Source organism: Gopherus flavomarginatus, chromosome 15, assembly GCF_025201925.1.
Source record: "Gopherus flavomarginatus isolate rGopFla2 chromosome 15, rGopFla2.mat.asm, whole genome shotgun sequence".
NCBI lineage: Eukaryota > Metazoa > Chordata > Testudines > Testudinidae > Gopherus > Gopherus flavomarginatus.
This window is the reverse complement of record NC_066631.1, coordinates 11,620,712-11,633,871: the sequence shown is the minus strand read 5'-3', so window position 1 is coordinate 11,633,871 and position 13,160 is coordinate 11,620,712. Positions and strand designations below refer to the sequence as shown.

Here is a 13,160-nt window from a genome sequence, read left to right as displayed (position 1 = left end):
AAAGAACCTTGCTCAACCCCGTGTTCATAAGCAACTTTACATTAACAAATCAGTGTGAATTCATAAAGGAGAAATAAATAAAGAAGGAAGCAGATTTTAGGTTCAAGCTTCTGTATGTATTTTTTAAGGGTGAGATAAAAAAATGACATCTCTTTTCTAAAGTTCTGTGCATGTTACTTTCAGATAATAATGAATAATCTCCTTCACTCCCACCCAAACAGTGGACAGGACAGCGTACTGCATGGGAGTTGTCTTAAAGTGTTGAATTGCTGGCATTTCCTGACAGACTTTTGGAACAAGGTGTGTCTCCTGTATCTTGAACGAGGCATTCTATTCTACTGATAAATAATGCTCTGGTTTTGATTAACCATTCTAGTATTGTTACTTTTGTCAAGAATATTTAGTAAAATAGTTAACTGTGGATTAGCAGTCAGTGTCACAGCATGAACGTACAATGTGGGGGTGTTATATAGGTATTATTCTTATTTTAAAGCTATATAAATTCTGCTTTTTACGGCCATCTATCTCCTAAATCAGAAGGTTGAATGAAAAGAATTGAGAGCAAATTCCGGCCCATAACATCTGATTTGTTCTGTCAATAACATAAATTGTAATCATTGTATTTAATTACATCCATCATATTCAACTGTTCCTCTTATACCTGCTGACAAATAAACGTTGCAGTTTTTTATGGCAGAGTCAGCCCCTGACTTATCCACATCATGGCTCCAAGGAGCATCTGGGGAAGGAACAAATAAAAATTTTCCTATAATGAAGAGACCACCAGAGGGAGCCCATATAGTTCCATTAGCGTAACAGCCACACTGACATTACTACACCTCTAGCAGAGTGTTTCAAAGTACTTTACTGGCATGAATTAATTTAACTTCACTATCCTTCCTCTTCCCAGACAGAGAAGCTGTCCTCCTCTTCCTAATCCCCCTGTTAGGGTGAAAAGGAGCTATTATAAGTGTAAAGGATGATGATTATGATGATTTGTCCCCTGGGAGCTCATTCTTAATTAACACGTGGGATTGTGAGAAATCCTGGATAATGTTTGGTTTTGTTTTTTTACACGGTTACATGTCAGCTGTTCGTGCAAACCGTGAACACCTCACCGGATGGAAGGGGTACCAGAATACATGATTATGAAGGGATTATGATGGGAAATTAGTTTGTAGTAGAGCAGGAGAGTAAACAGCTAATTTTTGGTAGGTGCTGAACCTGGAGCTTTGTCTTCAGCAGAGCAATGTCTTGCCTCTTTAATTCCCCTTGCCACGTGGTGCAGGGAGTAGTTAAGATCAAGCAAACAGATGTCTTGATGCCCTTCCCTGACAATCCATCTCCCTAGGGAAATAGTTGAAGATCTAATGGACATTTAAAATTAGACTGGACAAAGAACTAGAAAGTATGGTATAGGGAATGACCCTGCACTGGCCTTAGGGAGATGGAGGGAACAAGTCTTATTTATCTCTAGTTTCCTCTCTCTCCAAAGGAGGAGGAGGAGGATGTGCACACAAGTATGCCATCCTTTCATTCTTTGACCTGCCTGGATAAACAGAGGTAGGAGCACACATTTAAACCATCTACAATGTTGAGATTCATATTAAGATCTTGAATGCAGAAGAACCCATTGCAGCTCAGATAAATTCTAAGACTGGAATTCTGATTTTTGCCTTATTTCCCTGCTCATTTCCATCCTCTCTGCTCCCCTCAAAGCTCCGAAGAGCGGCCAACCATTCCTGTCATGTCTCTGTCTGCAAGGTGGTCATTTCACACTAGGCCACTCTGCTCTTCTCTCTCTATTTCCGTCAGTGAGGAATCAAGACTGGCTCTGTTAGACTTGACATCTGATAAAAGCCAAGCTTTGTGGCTGATGGGGGAGGGCTCTTTGCTGTCACTGGTGCCATCTGATTCTCCTCTACCACTCATTCTCTCCCATGCTGTTACCTTACTGTGCCTTGGGAGCTACTTAAGCAACCAGGGACAAAGAAGGATCTTATTTGTTTGCTGCCAGCACTGAAATGGCTCTGACAGGTCTAGGCACTGCAGCAGTGTATGTTCAAGGTGCAGTGCAGTGCAGTGCAGTGCAGCTCACTTGAAGAGAGACTGTAATGTCAAAAGCAACAAAGAGTCCTGTGGCTCCTTATAGACTAACAGATGTATTGGAGCATAAGCTTTTGTGGGTGAATACCCACTTCGTCAGATGCATGTAATGGAAATTTCCAGAGGCAGGTATAAATATGCAGGCCAGAATCAGTCTGGAGATAACGAGGTTAGTTCAATCAGGGAGAATGAGGCCCTCTTCTAGCAGTTGAGGTGTGAACACCAAGGGAGGAGAAACTGCTTTTGTAGTTGGCTAGCCATTCACAGTCTTTGTTTAATCCTGAGCTGATGGTGTCAGATTTGCAAATGAACTGAAGCTCAGCAGTTTCTCTTTGAAGTCTGGTCCTGAAGTTTTTTTGCTGTAGGATGGCTACCTTAAAATCTGCTCGTGTGGCCAGGAAGGTTGTAATGTCAGACTCTGATATCACTGAAACTCAGAGTAAGGCTCTCCATCTCTTGCAGGTCTGAGGAGATTCTGTGAAAGAGAGATATATGATAAGAAAATAATCTGGGGAATGCAAGCAATGCCCCACCCCATGCTGCTAAGAGTGCGTGCGTGCTGGATCTGGAGAAAGCAATAAACCTGCCCTGTGAACTGGTCTCATTGTTACTGTGTAGTGCTGCTGGAGCATGCCTGCAAAATCATCATGAATATTTACTAGCCTAGGCACAAAGTCTACTTGCCTGCTTTTACCATGCTGTGCTGAAAATATGATGATACGTTAATTGCCCATCAGATAAAATCACGTGTGCCTCAAACTAATGTGGTAAGTAGAGTTTTTCCAGGCTGTAGAATTAGAAACCATTTCATCATGGGTGGTTAGCATGCATGCTGCTGTTTTATGGATACCAGAATTGTTGTATGCCCCCTTCCCAGAAGAGTACAGGAAACTAATCTGAAGAACTGAAAAGTACTTGAAGTATTGATTTACACTCCCCTCTGATAGTGGAAAAGAGCAGATTATGATGCTCAACTCGTATGTAAAGACTTGTGAAAATAAATTGTTTGAACAGACTGATGCATGGTATGGTGGGAATCGCTCCCAGTGAAACTCTGTTTGCAGGGCAGTAGAATTAAAAGTCCCAAATTCCTCACTGTGTCACAGGTTTCCAATTTCAGTTCTGGTAATAGTGAATTGCTACTTTAAGGGAGACTGTTCAGGGAAAAGAAAATGATTTCCCCTGAGAGGAGGTCCTGCTGTGTGTGTTTTTGCGGAGGGTCTAGAAGTGTGGCAACATTACAGGGTTGACTGGCTCAGTGCAAGACCTCTGAGGGACAGAGGGGAAGGAGATGACATTCCTCACTCCATCAGCTATGATGCATCTTTAACACTGTTTTCATAGCATAGATATGTGGTACTTTAGGAGTACAGCTAGAGAAGGAGAAGGCCTCAAAGAAGTTCCAAATGTCATTTTATTAATACGCACTATTTTAATTGTACAGGTATTTTGGGTGCTCCCTCCTCCTCCCAGGAAAGACAAACTTCATAGAACAATGAGCTCCTATGTAATACTTTCCTTCTTCAAAGAGATTTACTATACTTAACTAACCAGTCCACCCAACACCCCTGTGAGGTAGGGACATATCGTTATCCCAGTTTGATTGATGGTGAAACTGAGACACAAAGATGTGAAGTGACTCTCCTCAGGGTTACACAGAGAGCCAGTAACAGAACTGGGAGGAGAACCCATGGCTCCCAATCCTGTTCTCTAACCAAAGATCAATCTCCTGAAACAAAGCTGCCCTGTTTCAATACAATAAATAAAACTAACAAAAATATAGGTCCTGAATACTCTCCTATCCAAATAAGACCAAGTAACCCAGCTCCTGATACTGCACTGAGGACAATGGCTGAAAGAAAAAATACTATAATTACAGTCATTAACATTATGTTAATGAGTGCAGTCTCTGCATGTACCTTAAACTTACACTATAAGGGCTATTTATTCCAGGCCTAGTTGGAGCTCTTCCATCTCTAAGGCAATTACATTACGGTCACCTGTCACTTAATACTAGCTCTTTATCCTCTGCCATGTTAAAGAGAATAGTGAAAAATACTGAAAAGATGGACTGATGTCCAAGGGCTCAAATCCTTACTCAGGCAAGCAGTTTAAACAAAATAATATGGAATAAAGTTTACCTGAGTGAACAAAGCTTGTGGGATCAGGGCCGCAAGTTGTACTCAGCAGAAGCACAATTATTCTTAGGATTCAGGATTTATCAGCAGCACTAAACAGAGAGAGACTAAGACAGAGAAGAGGGAAGGGACAAGTCGTATCAACAAGTGACAAGTTTTCTCCCTGACAGGTGGTTTTAACATGGTGTTTGGTGTTACAGTGAGACATCCATTTAGCATTTTGTCTCAGCATGTTTGGACATTTTGAATGTTCTTTTGTCCCCCTGCAGGCTTTCCTAAAAGAATCCTGAGCTTCTGGTTTCTTTAATCTCCTTTGTTGTCTTGAAAGAAAAAGTCAAATATAGTAAGTGTCAGTTTTCTGTAACATACCAGTGAATGTAATTAAAGGAGAATTTTAAAAGTTCAGAATCATTGTACCAAGGACACGATATTTATCAAGTGCCCCTCCTCTGACTGAAAAACAAATAAGCTTATTCCTCAGAAGTAGCATGTACCTATGCAATCACATGAATTTGGTGGAACTGAAACAGCAATGGGAAAAGCAGTTGGTTTTCAAGGCTTCAGTATGTATACCCAGGTGTGTAAAAGAGGAAATAGAAATATAGTTTTGTGTTAAATTAGGGTGTGATCCTTCTCATCCCAGTAGTTCCACTGAAGTTAGGACTTGCAGGATTGGGCCCCTAGCTTGTTTCTTCCCCCAGGCAGATGAAGTCTGGCCTTTGAAGACAAAAAGACAAGCTGTATGCATGCATGTGCACCCCTTCACTCCACAGTCCCCATAAGTGTGTTTCTCTCATGTTCTCCCCCAGCACTCGGAGGACATCACTCTGCAGGTAAATTTGGGAGAGTTTCCCCCTTTCTTTTTTCTTGACTGAAGAAACACATAGAAGCTACTACTGGATATTTCTTGAGCAAGGAGAAGTAATGAAAAGAAGCTACTGAGATGCATGCATTGCTGGATTGGCACATCCATTTTAAATGTCAGTAGTGTCTTCTCTTACAAATTCAGCATTTCCAGGTAATGAGGGAGACAGAGTAGCAACCTCAGGAACTGAGAGGAGTGCAGTTATCTCTCTGTGCACAAATCCCATACCTCATCTGCATATGGACAAAAACCAAGTTGATTTGAAATAAAAGTTACATTTACCACCCCAGATTTTTAAATAAATATCTAAACATACCCAAACCCAGCATTCAACATCAACTCCTTTTGACTGAGGAAGCTCATGAGCTCACAGGATTGAGTCCTATATACCCATGACTCCACTCAATGTTGTAATTTCTGGGCAAGGTGGCAACCAACCAATTACATGGCACTCTGCAAGCACAGTGAGGGAGGTGGAAATGTGGCTATGAAAACCAAGGGAAACCTCTCACACTTACAAAAGAACAATTAGGGTATGGCTAGACTTGAAATTTCAAAGTGCTGCCGCGGCAGTGCTTTGAAGTGTGAGTGTGGTCGGAGCGCCAGCGCTGGGAGAGAGCTCTCCCAGCGCAGCACATAAACCACATCCTCTACAGGTGTAGCTTGCAGCACTGGGAGCCGCGCTCCCACCGCTGTGGCACTGATTACACTGAGGCTTTACAGTGCTGTATCTTGCAGCGCTCAGGGGGGTGTTTTTTCACACCCCTGAGCGCAAAAGTTGCAGCGCTGTAAAGTGCCAGTGTAGCCAAGGCCTTAGACTGTGGAACTCATTAAGACCAAGACTTTAGAAAGATTCAGAATGATTGGACATTTATATGGTTAACAGTTAATGCTAACAAATTTTTCTGACAGAATATAAAACCTCATGCTTCTGGGTTTAAAACAGTTTTAGAGATTAGGATGAGATTTTTCATGGGAGGTGGCAGATTATCCCACATCTGTCTACTGTGGAGTTACTTGCACCTTCTTCTGAAGCGTCTGGGTGCTGGCCAGTCAGAGATAGGATGCTCCACTAGATGGACTAATTTAATATGCCAATTCTGATGTTCCTAGGTATCCCAGCCCAAAATGATTAAACTGTCTCTATTACTCTGGGTCTCACAAGCTGCAACATGTAAGAATAAAATATGCATAAATTAGACTCAGGCACACCCTCCCTCCTTAAAATGGATGTTACTTTCAAACTTCTGATGTGTGGGTTCCAGTCCCAGAGTTCACCCTATTCACTACTAAAAGACTCCCTGAGATTTCCCCATTCCACTGAGCTCAAGTCTGTACCTCACCCTAACAGGGCCATTCCCGCCATGCAGACTCCCAACTCCTGCAGCGAACACTTCCCAAACCAGCTTTCTAGTTGGAAGGAGGGATTTCTGGCAGTCAGCCCGACTTTCATTGCCAGCAGAACTCAAGTGAACTAAGAGAAACAAACCAGACGTGTGAGAGGTCAGAATTCTCATAGACTCAAAGGCCAGAAAGGACCATCATGAACATCTAGTCTGACGCCCAGCACATTGCCCAGTTTTGTTCTGTCTCCAACGTTTAGGGTTCGAATCAGGTACAAGACTCTCTTTGCTCCTTCCTAATGAGTTGTTTACACCGATTACATATAAAGGCGGAAGGGCTGAGAGGAGCTCCTCTCGTAGCCACCCCCCCACCCCAAAGGCAGTTCCACTGGGGAGGAAAGATGGTTCCCTGCAAAGGGAGAGAACCGCACCCCCAGAGCAGCCGTGGTGGGTATGGCTTCTCGGGCTGAGCTGCGAGAAAGGGGGCCGGGTGCAGGCTCCATCCTACTTCTACTCCCCAGGCAGCTTTCTTGCACTGCAGGGGAAATTTAATAGCTCCGAAGGAGCAGGCTCGAGTCCTGCACCCAGCCGGGACGGGAAGGGCACCTGGAATAAACATCACACACACACGCAGAAAGCACCATGTCCCACACTGATGGGAGCGAATAGCTCAGGACTCTTCCCCCCTCCGCGAAGGCTCCATGTCCCCAGCACCGAGAGGGGAATGAATAGATCAGGACTCTCCCCCCACGCTCCGTCTCTATGTCCCCAGCAGTGAGGGGAGTGAATAGCTCAAACCCTCTCCTCCCCCCATGCACGAAGGCTCCATGACCCCACGAGAAAAGTGAACAGCTCAGATTCTAGCCCCGCCCCCGGAAGGCTCCATGTCCCCAGCACTGAAAGGGGAGTGACTAGCTCAGACACGCCCCTCCCGCTGAAGGCTCCAAGTCCCCACCGAGAGAGAAGTGAATAGCTCAGACTCTCTCCCCAGCCCCCTCCTGGCAGGCTCCATGTCCCCAGCACCGAAGGGAGTGACTAGCTCAGACCCCACCCCGCCCCGGAAGGCTCCATGTCCCCAGCACCGAGGGGAGTGACTAGCTCAGACACTCCCCCAGTCCCCTGCTGGAAGGCTCCATGTCCCAGCACTGAGGGGAAAACAACGGACTCTCCCCCCGCCCGGGACGGCTCCTTTCCCAGTTCTCTGGGTGGGGGATACGTAGGCAAGACGAGCTCATCCCCAGAGAAAGCGAACAGGTCGCCCTCCCGGCAGAAGGCTCTGCCTCTCCTCCCCGGACGATCACGGGGAACGGAGTGCGGGCAGGCCCAGCACACAACCGCGTCAGGTTCCGTAACGCTTCTGCGCCAGTGGGCCGGCGGCGGCGGCGGCGGCACGTGAGCGTGTTGTGGGCACGTGACCCGCGCGACCGGAGGCCCCGCCCCCTGTGCGCGAGCAGAGTCTGAGCGGGCTCGCCTTGGAGCTCGGTACGCGGAGTTTCCCCTTCTCTTTCTCCCAGTCCGCCCGCCGTCGCCGCTTCCCGGTCATGAGGCCTGCCCGTCGTCGGCGCCCGAGCACGGCCCTGTGGCGTGGCTACTGAGCAGCCCCCCCGCCGGGCGGGGACCCCTTCGCTCCTCTCCCTGCTTACAGTCGCCGCCATGTTGGGCCGGGAGCCGCAGCGGGGCCGCCAGTGAGCCCCGGAGCAAGTGAGGGAGAGGAGGAGCCGGGGCTTGGCCACCGCCGCGCAGCTCGGCCGCCCCGCAGCCGTCATGGCGGAACAGACCTACTCCTGGTGAGCGGCTGGGCCAGGCTGGCGGGGGAGGCTCGGGGGCCGGGCGGAGGGTCGGCAGGGAATGCTACGGACCTGGGGATGGGCCGGGCGAAGGGCTGGGTGGTGTGTGCAGGGATGGGTGAGAGAGGCGGCCGCCGGGGACGGGCTTGTGGCTGGGAGCCGGGGAGCAGGTGTTGTCCTTGGGGACGGGTGGGCAAGGAGTCGGCGATGCATCTCTCCTCGGGGATGGAGCGGCGGCTCGGAGACCGGGCTGTAAGGCCCCTTTCCTGCCCCAGGGGAGTGTGTAAGACCCACCGGAGGCAGCGGGGAGCTCTGGGCGCGAGGCCCGTGGTGTCGGGTAAACCTGTAACAGCGGAACTGGGCGCTCATTCTGCACGGCCGTTTATAGAAATAACTGGGGGAGTCACCGGAGATACTCCCTTGAACGGCTGCAAATGTAAGTAGGCCTCGCTAAACACCGAGCGCTGCGCTCTCAGCCCCTTTTGTAGCAGCTGGAGTCCTTTTAGGTTACTTGAGCACGTTCATGGCTGTAGGTGTTACACTAAACTCCTCTTCGACCCAGAGTAAGGAGGGAAACGTTTCCTGCAGTTAAAAGGTAGTGGGTATTAATTCTTCCTAAGTTTAGTTCCAGATCCATATTTGTCCGGATCAGAACATTTCTCTTGTTAAGACTGTGTGGCAGAGTTCTTTCCCCGGTGAACTGATAATATTGTATACAGGAAATAAAAGAACAGGGTGAAGAGACCAGTGAAACAGAGCGGCTGAGAATAGGGGACATTGTGTGTATGTCCTGACCCTCTGTCAGGCTTAGCTGGGATTCAAGATCTGATTACTTCCATAGTTTGCTTTTGATGATTTCAAGTATTAAAAAGGAAAATATTTCAGATAATCTAATTGTGCAAAGACGCCAAAGGAACAACTGAATTGACTGGAAGAATATTGCAGTACTTGCATTGTAGTGCTTTACTCTTTCACATTTTGAGCTATTTTGTTGTTGTAAAGCCAAGAGTAGTTTTTTTGTATTTTGAAAATTTTATGAGATTATTATTAAAAGAGGAAAACCTTGATCTTTTGACCTTAGGGTATACCATCTGCAGAGGAGGCATTGCATTTATTCAGTTGAGCCAATGAGCAAACTTTCCGCTCTGAATGCTTCTGAAAATCTTAATCGCTACCTTTGATTCCCTTTCTCTTTTAAACAGGTGTGGTTGTTGTTACCTATCTTTTTTTTTTTTTTTGGAACAGTACTAAAGATAAGCACCAAAAGCACTTCAGTTTTTATTCTGAGGGAGATTAATATTTCTGTAGTCTACGTACATTAAGCAAGTAAAGCCGAAGATAGGAGTTAACTGGAATTTTAACCACTTGATACATTAATAGAGCTATGGCTCTTCCTTGCTGTAGCAGAACAATACATGTGTCTCAGAACAGAGTGAGTAATTTTGCTTTTACCTATATCCATTAGTATAATCTATTTTATCTGGTGGTGTTTACACTTTATGTGTAAGGCTTTAATCAACATAGTGCGAGGAATGTAGTGAGAAGAATGGTAAAGACCTAGTTTAGATTTGAGCACTTCTATTATGTATCTTTTGCGCTCTTTTCTGCCAGCAAAGCATTTGATTATTCATCGTGAGTCAACAATCTTTGGATTTCTTTATATAAGTATGATAATACAGTTCTGTACATAATCTTCTATGGTACCAGAAGTGTGTGTGTTTATTGTAAAGTGGAAAACAGGTGTTTCTTGGGAAAGCTGTTGAATAAATGGTGCTGCTGTGCTCTTTCGCAGTTGGTGGTTCATTTCCCCTCCATGTGCTAGATGTAAGCCTGTTTTTGTGCTTTAATTGGCAGCTTTATCAGAGTGAATGGCTTTTCTGTCCCATAGGATAACACCATTTCTAGCATCTGGGTATCCTGCCTTTAACAGCAGCCAACCCCTGATGGAAAAGTGGGACAAAAAAACCCCATAAAGCACCTTCCCTACTGGACAGCTGTAGGTGTAGGGTGGGAGGATTTTTCTGACGCCTATGGGGCTTATTATCTTCTGTCCTGGAGCATATTTGATCACCTCATCTTACCATGCATAACTGTCAGTGTTAATCGTACAGTCACTTAACTTTGTAAATCAAGTTAATTTAAAACTCTAATTCCACTTGCATTGAAATCTGGAGACTGCCTATGTGTTATGTGAAGTATTTTCTAAAATAATTAAAAATGTGATTACAGGACACAAGCATTGTCTGAAATGATTTCTATAAAATGAGATAATATAACATACTATGATTTTCTCAGAATGTCTTAAGACAGTTGATAGAAAAGTTAATTTGTAAGTGGTGAGGACATTGCAATTTTGATATTTCACTGTTTTACTCTTTTTGTATTACGGATATAAAGCTGAAATTTTATGAAGTGTTTTCTTTAATATTTTAATTTTGTCTGCTTTTTTATTTCACAGTGATTACTTTTCTTATGTTAAAGGCCATTGTGGAAAGGCGTACTGATCCCTTTTTGTCATGCCTTTTAAATACAGCAAGTGCCTTCTGACTTTTCTTCTCCAGGCTATTTCTTGTAAAATCTTCATATTTAAACCCTATCCCGAACAGTAACAGTTTTTCTTTGGGCCTTTTTAGTCTCTGCTGTATTAGATCTATCTGTCCATTTAGAAACTAGTATCCTAAAAATAAGTAACAAGAATTTATTTTCTGGCATGACTGTGATTAGTATTTTCCTGGGAATGGCTAATCTTGATATGCAACGTGGAACAAGTGGCAGAAGGAAACGTTATTTTAAAAAGTGTTGAATGACAATGCTTGCTAATGGTGAGTGGGGAAACTTTCTGCCAAGTGCCTGCAGTAGTTGAATGAAACTCATAAGAACGTAATTTGTTTCAGTGCTACTGCTTAAAGTTCTGACCAACAGTGAAACTGAACTGATGCAATTACCATGGAATTATTCTGGAAACTCATGAGCATCAGAGTTATGGGCTTAATGCTCCTCTGGTAGAAGGTGACAGCAGAAGTATTTCATATGAGATTAGTAGAGGCAGAGTGGGAATCTCCCCAATCTATCTTCCAAGCCAGGAAGTGGGTCTGTGTTGAGACTGTCTCATCAATCAGAAAGTTTTCCCTCTTTAGGAGCACCAAGGTGAGGGAAGGGAAAGTGGCTGTCTATCATAGTAACTACAGGGGTGTCTGTGGCAGAGGTTAATAGGTGGTGAAGATTCAAACTTCAGACATAGAAAAGTCGATGCTAATACAAACGAAGGGGATGAAGACAGCAGGATCTGTGGATGGTAACTTAGTGGAAAAAATCCAGCACCTCTTTTCCTGTCAGCTTGTGGTGCAAAGAGCGCGCTATTCTCTCTAGAGTACTTCCATTGGTTCCTGCTTGGAAGGGAAAGTAGCATACATCTGTTATTTGTCTCTGGTTAGCAGGTGTCTAAATGTTCAAGTCCTGATGTAACTCCCCCTTTTTCTTACCCACTCTGGAAATAGTCTGTTTGGTTTCTTGCTTTCTGAAGCCATTAAAGATTCCCCAAAACTTGGTTTATACAGAGGTGAGAAGAATGAGGATTCCTCCTAACAAAACAGAAGTATATTTCCTTTATAATTTCTGTCTCACCCTCTCCTAATAGTATGGCCAAGTGTAACATAGAACATTGTATGTCTGAATATTTTCCATGGGAGTGTTGTCAGGGAGGAGGAAGGATCAGAGTGAAAAAGCAGATCTGTACTCAGTCAGTAGCCTTTTAATTCTGATTTGGTCACTTATAAAGTTCAGGGTGAAGATTCAGGCAGTAGAATGGTTCCTGTATTTGACATCAAACTCTTGGGCTATGAAGAAGTGGTATTAGGAGGCGGCTTCTCAGCCCAGTGCAGAAAAGGTGGAAATTAATTTATTACTTTTTATTTAGGAATTATTAACAGGTTCATTAATCCTTTCCATGTAAATATTGTAACCAAAGCAACAGTTACAAAACAGCCTTTACAACAGTGAGATTTTGCTTAAGGAGACTTTATGCAGAGATATAGTCGTCAAAGCTTTCTATTGAATAGGGTGTTCACATGTTAGAGTCAGCATCATTACAGTACCAATGATGTCATTTGTAGTGATTTTATTAAATTGAGTGAAATCTCTGACACAATTAGCAGACCAGGTGTGTCTATCAAGTGTTAAAATTAAAAGAAATAGGTCAGGTATGCTTGTATGGAAATTCAGTTTTGTGAACTGTCAAATGAGTCAGCAAGCAAGGTGCTCTAAAATAAGCACAAAGACATAATGCCATCCTTTGTCCCATGATGATTTCTAATCAGCTTTGTGTTTATAGTGTATTTAGATTCAGAATTTTGGGGTCTATCTTCATGTCATAGGTAATTTGAGTTATAACTCAGTGTTGCCCCGAACTTAGGTCCAGGCCCCCCTCTTCTCCCCCCCCCCAAATTTCACTCAAGTTTGGTTTGATACTTTTAACTCAAGTAGGCTGGCCCATCAGTGGGATATACAGTACGCTGTATATAGCTTAAGTTAGTACAGACCTTCAGCTGCAAAGAAAATCACTCTGTGCAGCTCAAGTGTTTATTTGTAGCATGGCTGCTCTCACTTCAGCTAGGCTAACTTGAGTGAGGTCTGCAGTGAGGACACTTCGGGGATGTGAGGCTGATTACAATAAATGAAAATATAAGAAGGTAATTTTTAATATATTAACTTTTTTAGAAGAAGAATCACAAAATATACAGGCTAAATTCTCCCCTTAATTAATCATACCACCTGAAGACTTAAGTGGGAGTTGTGCTTATATATGAAGATAGAATTTAGCTTTTACTCTTAAGTTCGTCAGTAACGGAAATCTGCAGCCATATTCCACTGTTAACTATTGTAATTCTCTATTATCTGGCATCAGTGGAGTTGACCTATAGTA

At 44.2% G+C, this 13,160-nt stretch overlaps 1 protein-coding gene and 1 long non-coding RNA gene across 3 annotated transcripts in view; one reads left to right on the top strand and one right to left on the bottom strand.

Moving 5' to 3' along the window:
- Positions 1-1,470: 1,470 nt before the first annotated feature.
- Positions 1,471-6,896, bottom strand: LOC127034635 (uncharacterized). The gene is made up of 3 exons (XR_007769444.1): positions 6,448-6,896; positions 4,248-4,961; positions 1,471-2,581 (listed from the first exon to the last, which is right to left on the bottom strand). It is a non-coding gene; the product is annotated as an uncharacterized LOC127034635 (long non-coding RNA).
- A 1,011-nt stretch (positions 6,897-7,907) lies between these two features.
- Positions 7,908-13,160, top strand: part of SPPL3 (signal peptide peptidase like 3) — a 149,641-nt gene continuing 144,388 nt past the window's right edge. The window contains exon 1 of one of the 2 annotated variants that reach the window (XM_050923629.1): positions 7,908-8,239. In XM_050923629.1, coding sequence (XP_050779586.1) covers positions 8,217-8,239 — 23 coding nt within the window. In that variant the 5' untranslated portion in view covers positions 7,908-8,216. The remainder of the gene's footprint in view (positions 8,240-13,160) is intronic. The other variant, XM_050923630.1, reaches the window with a different exon arrangement.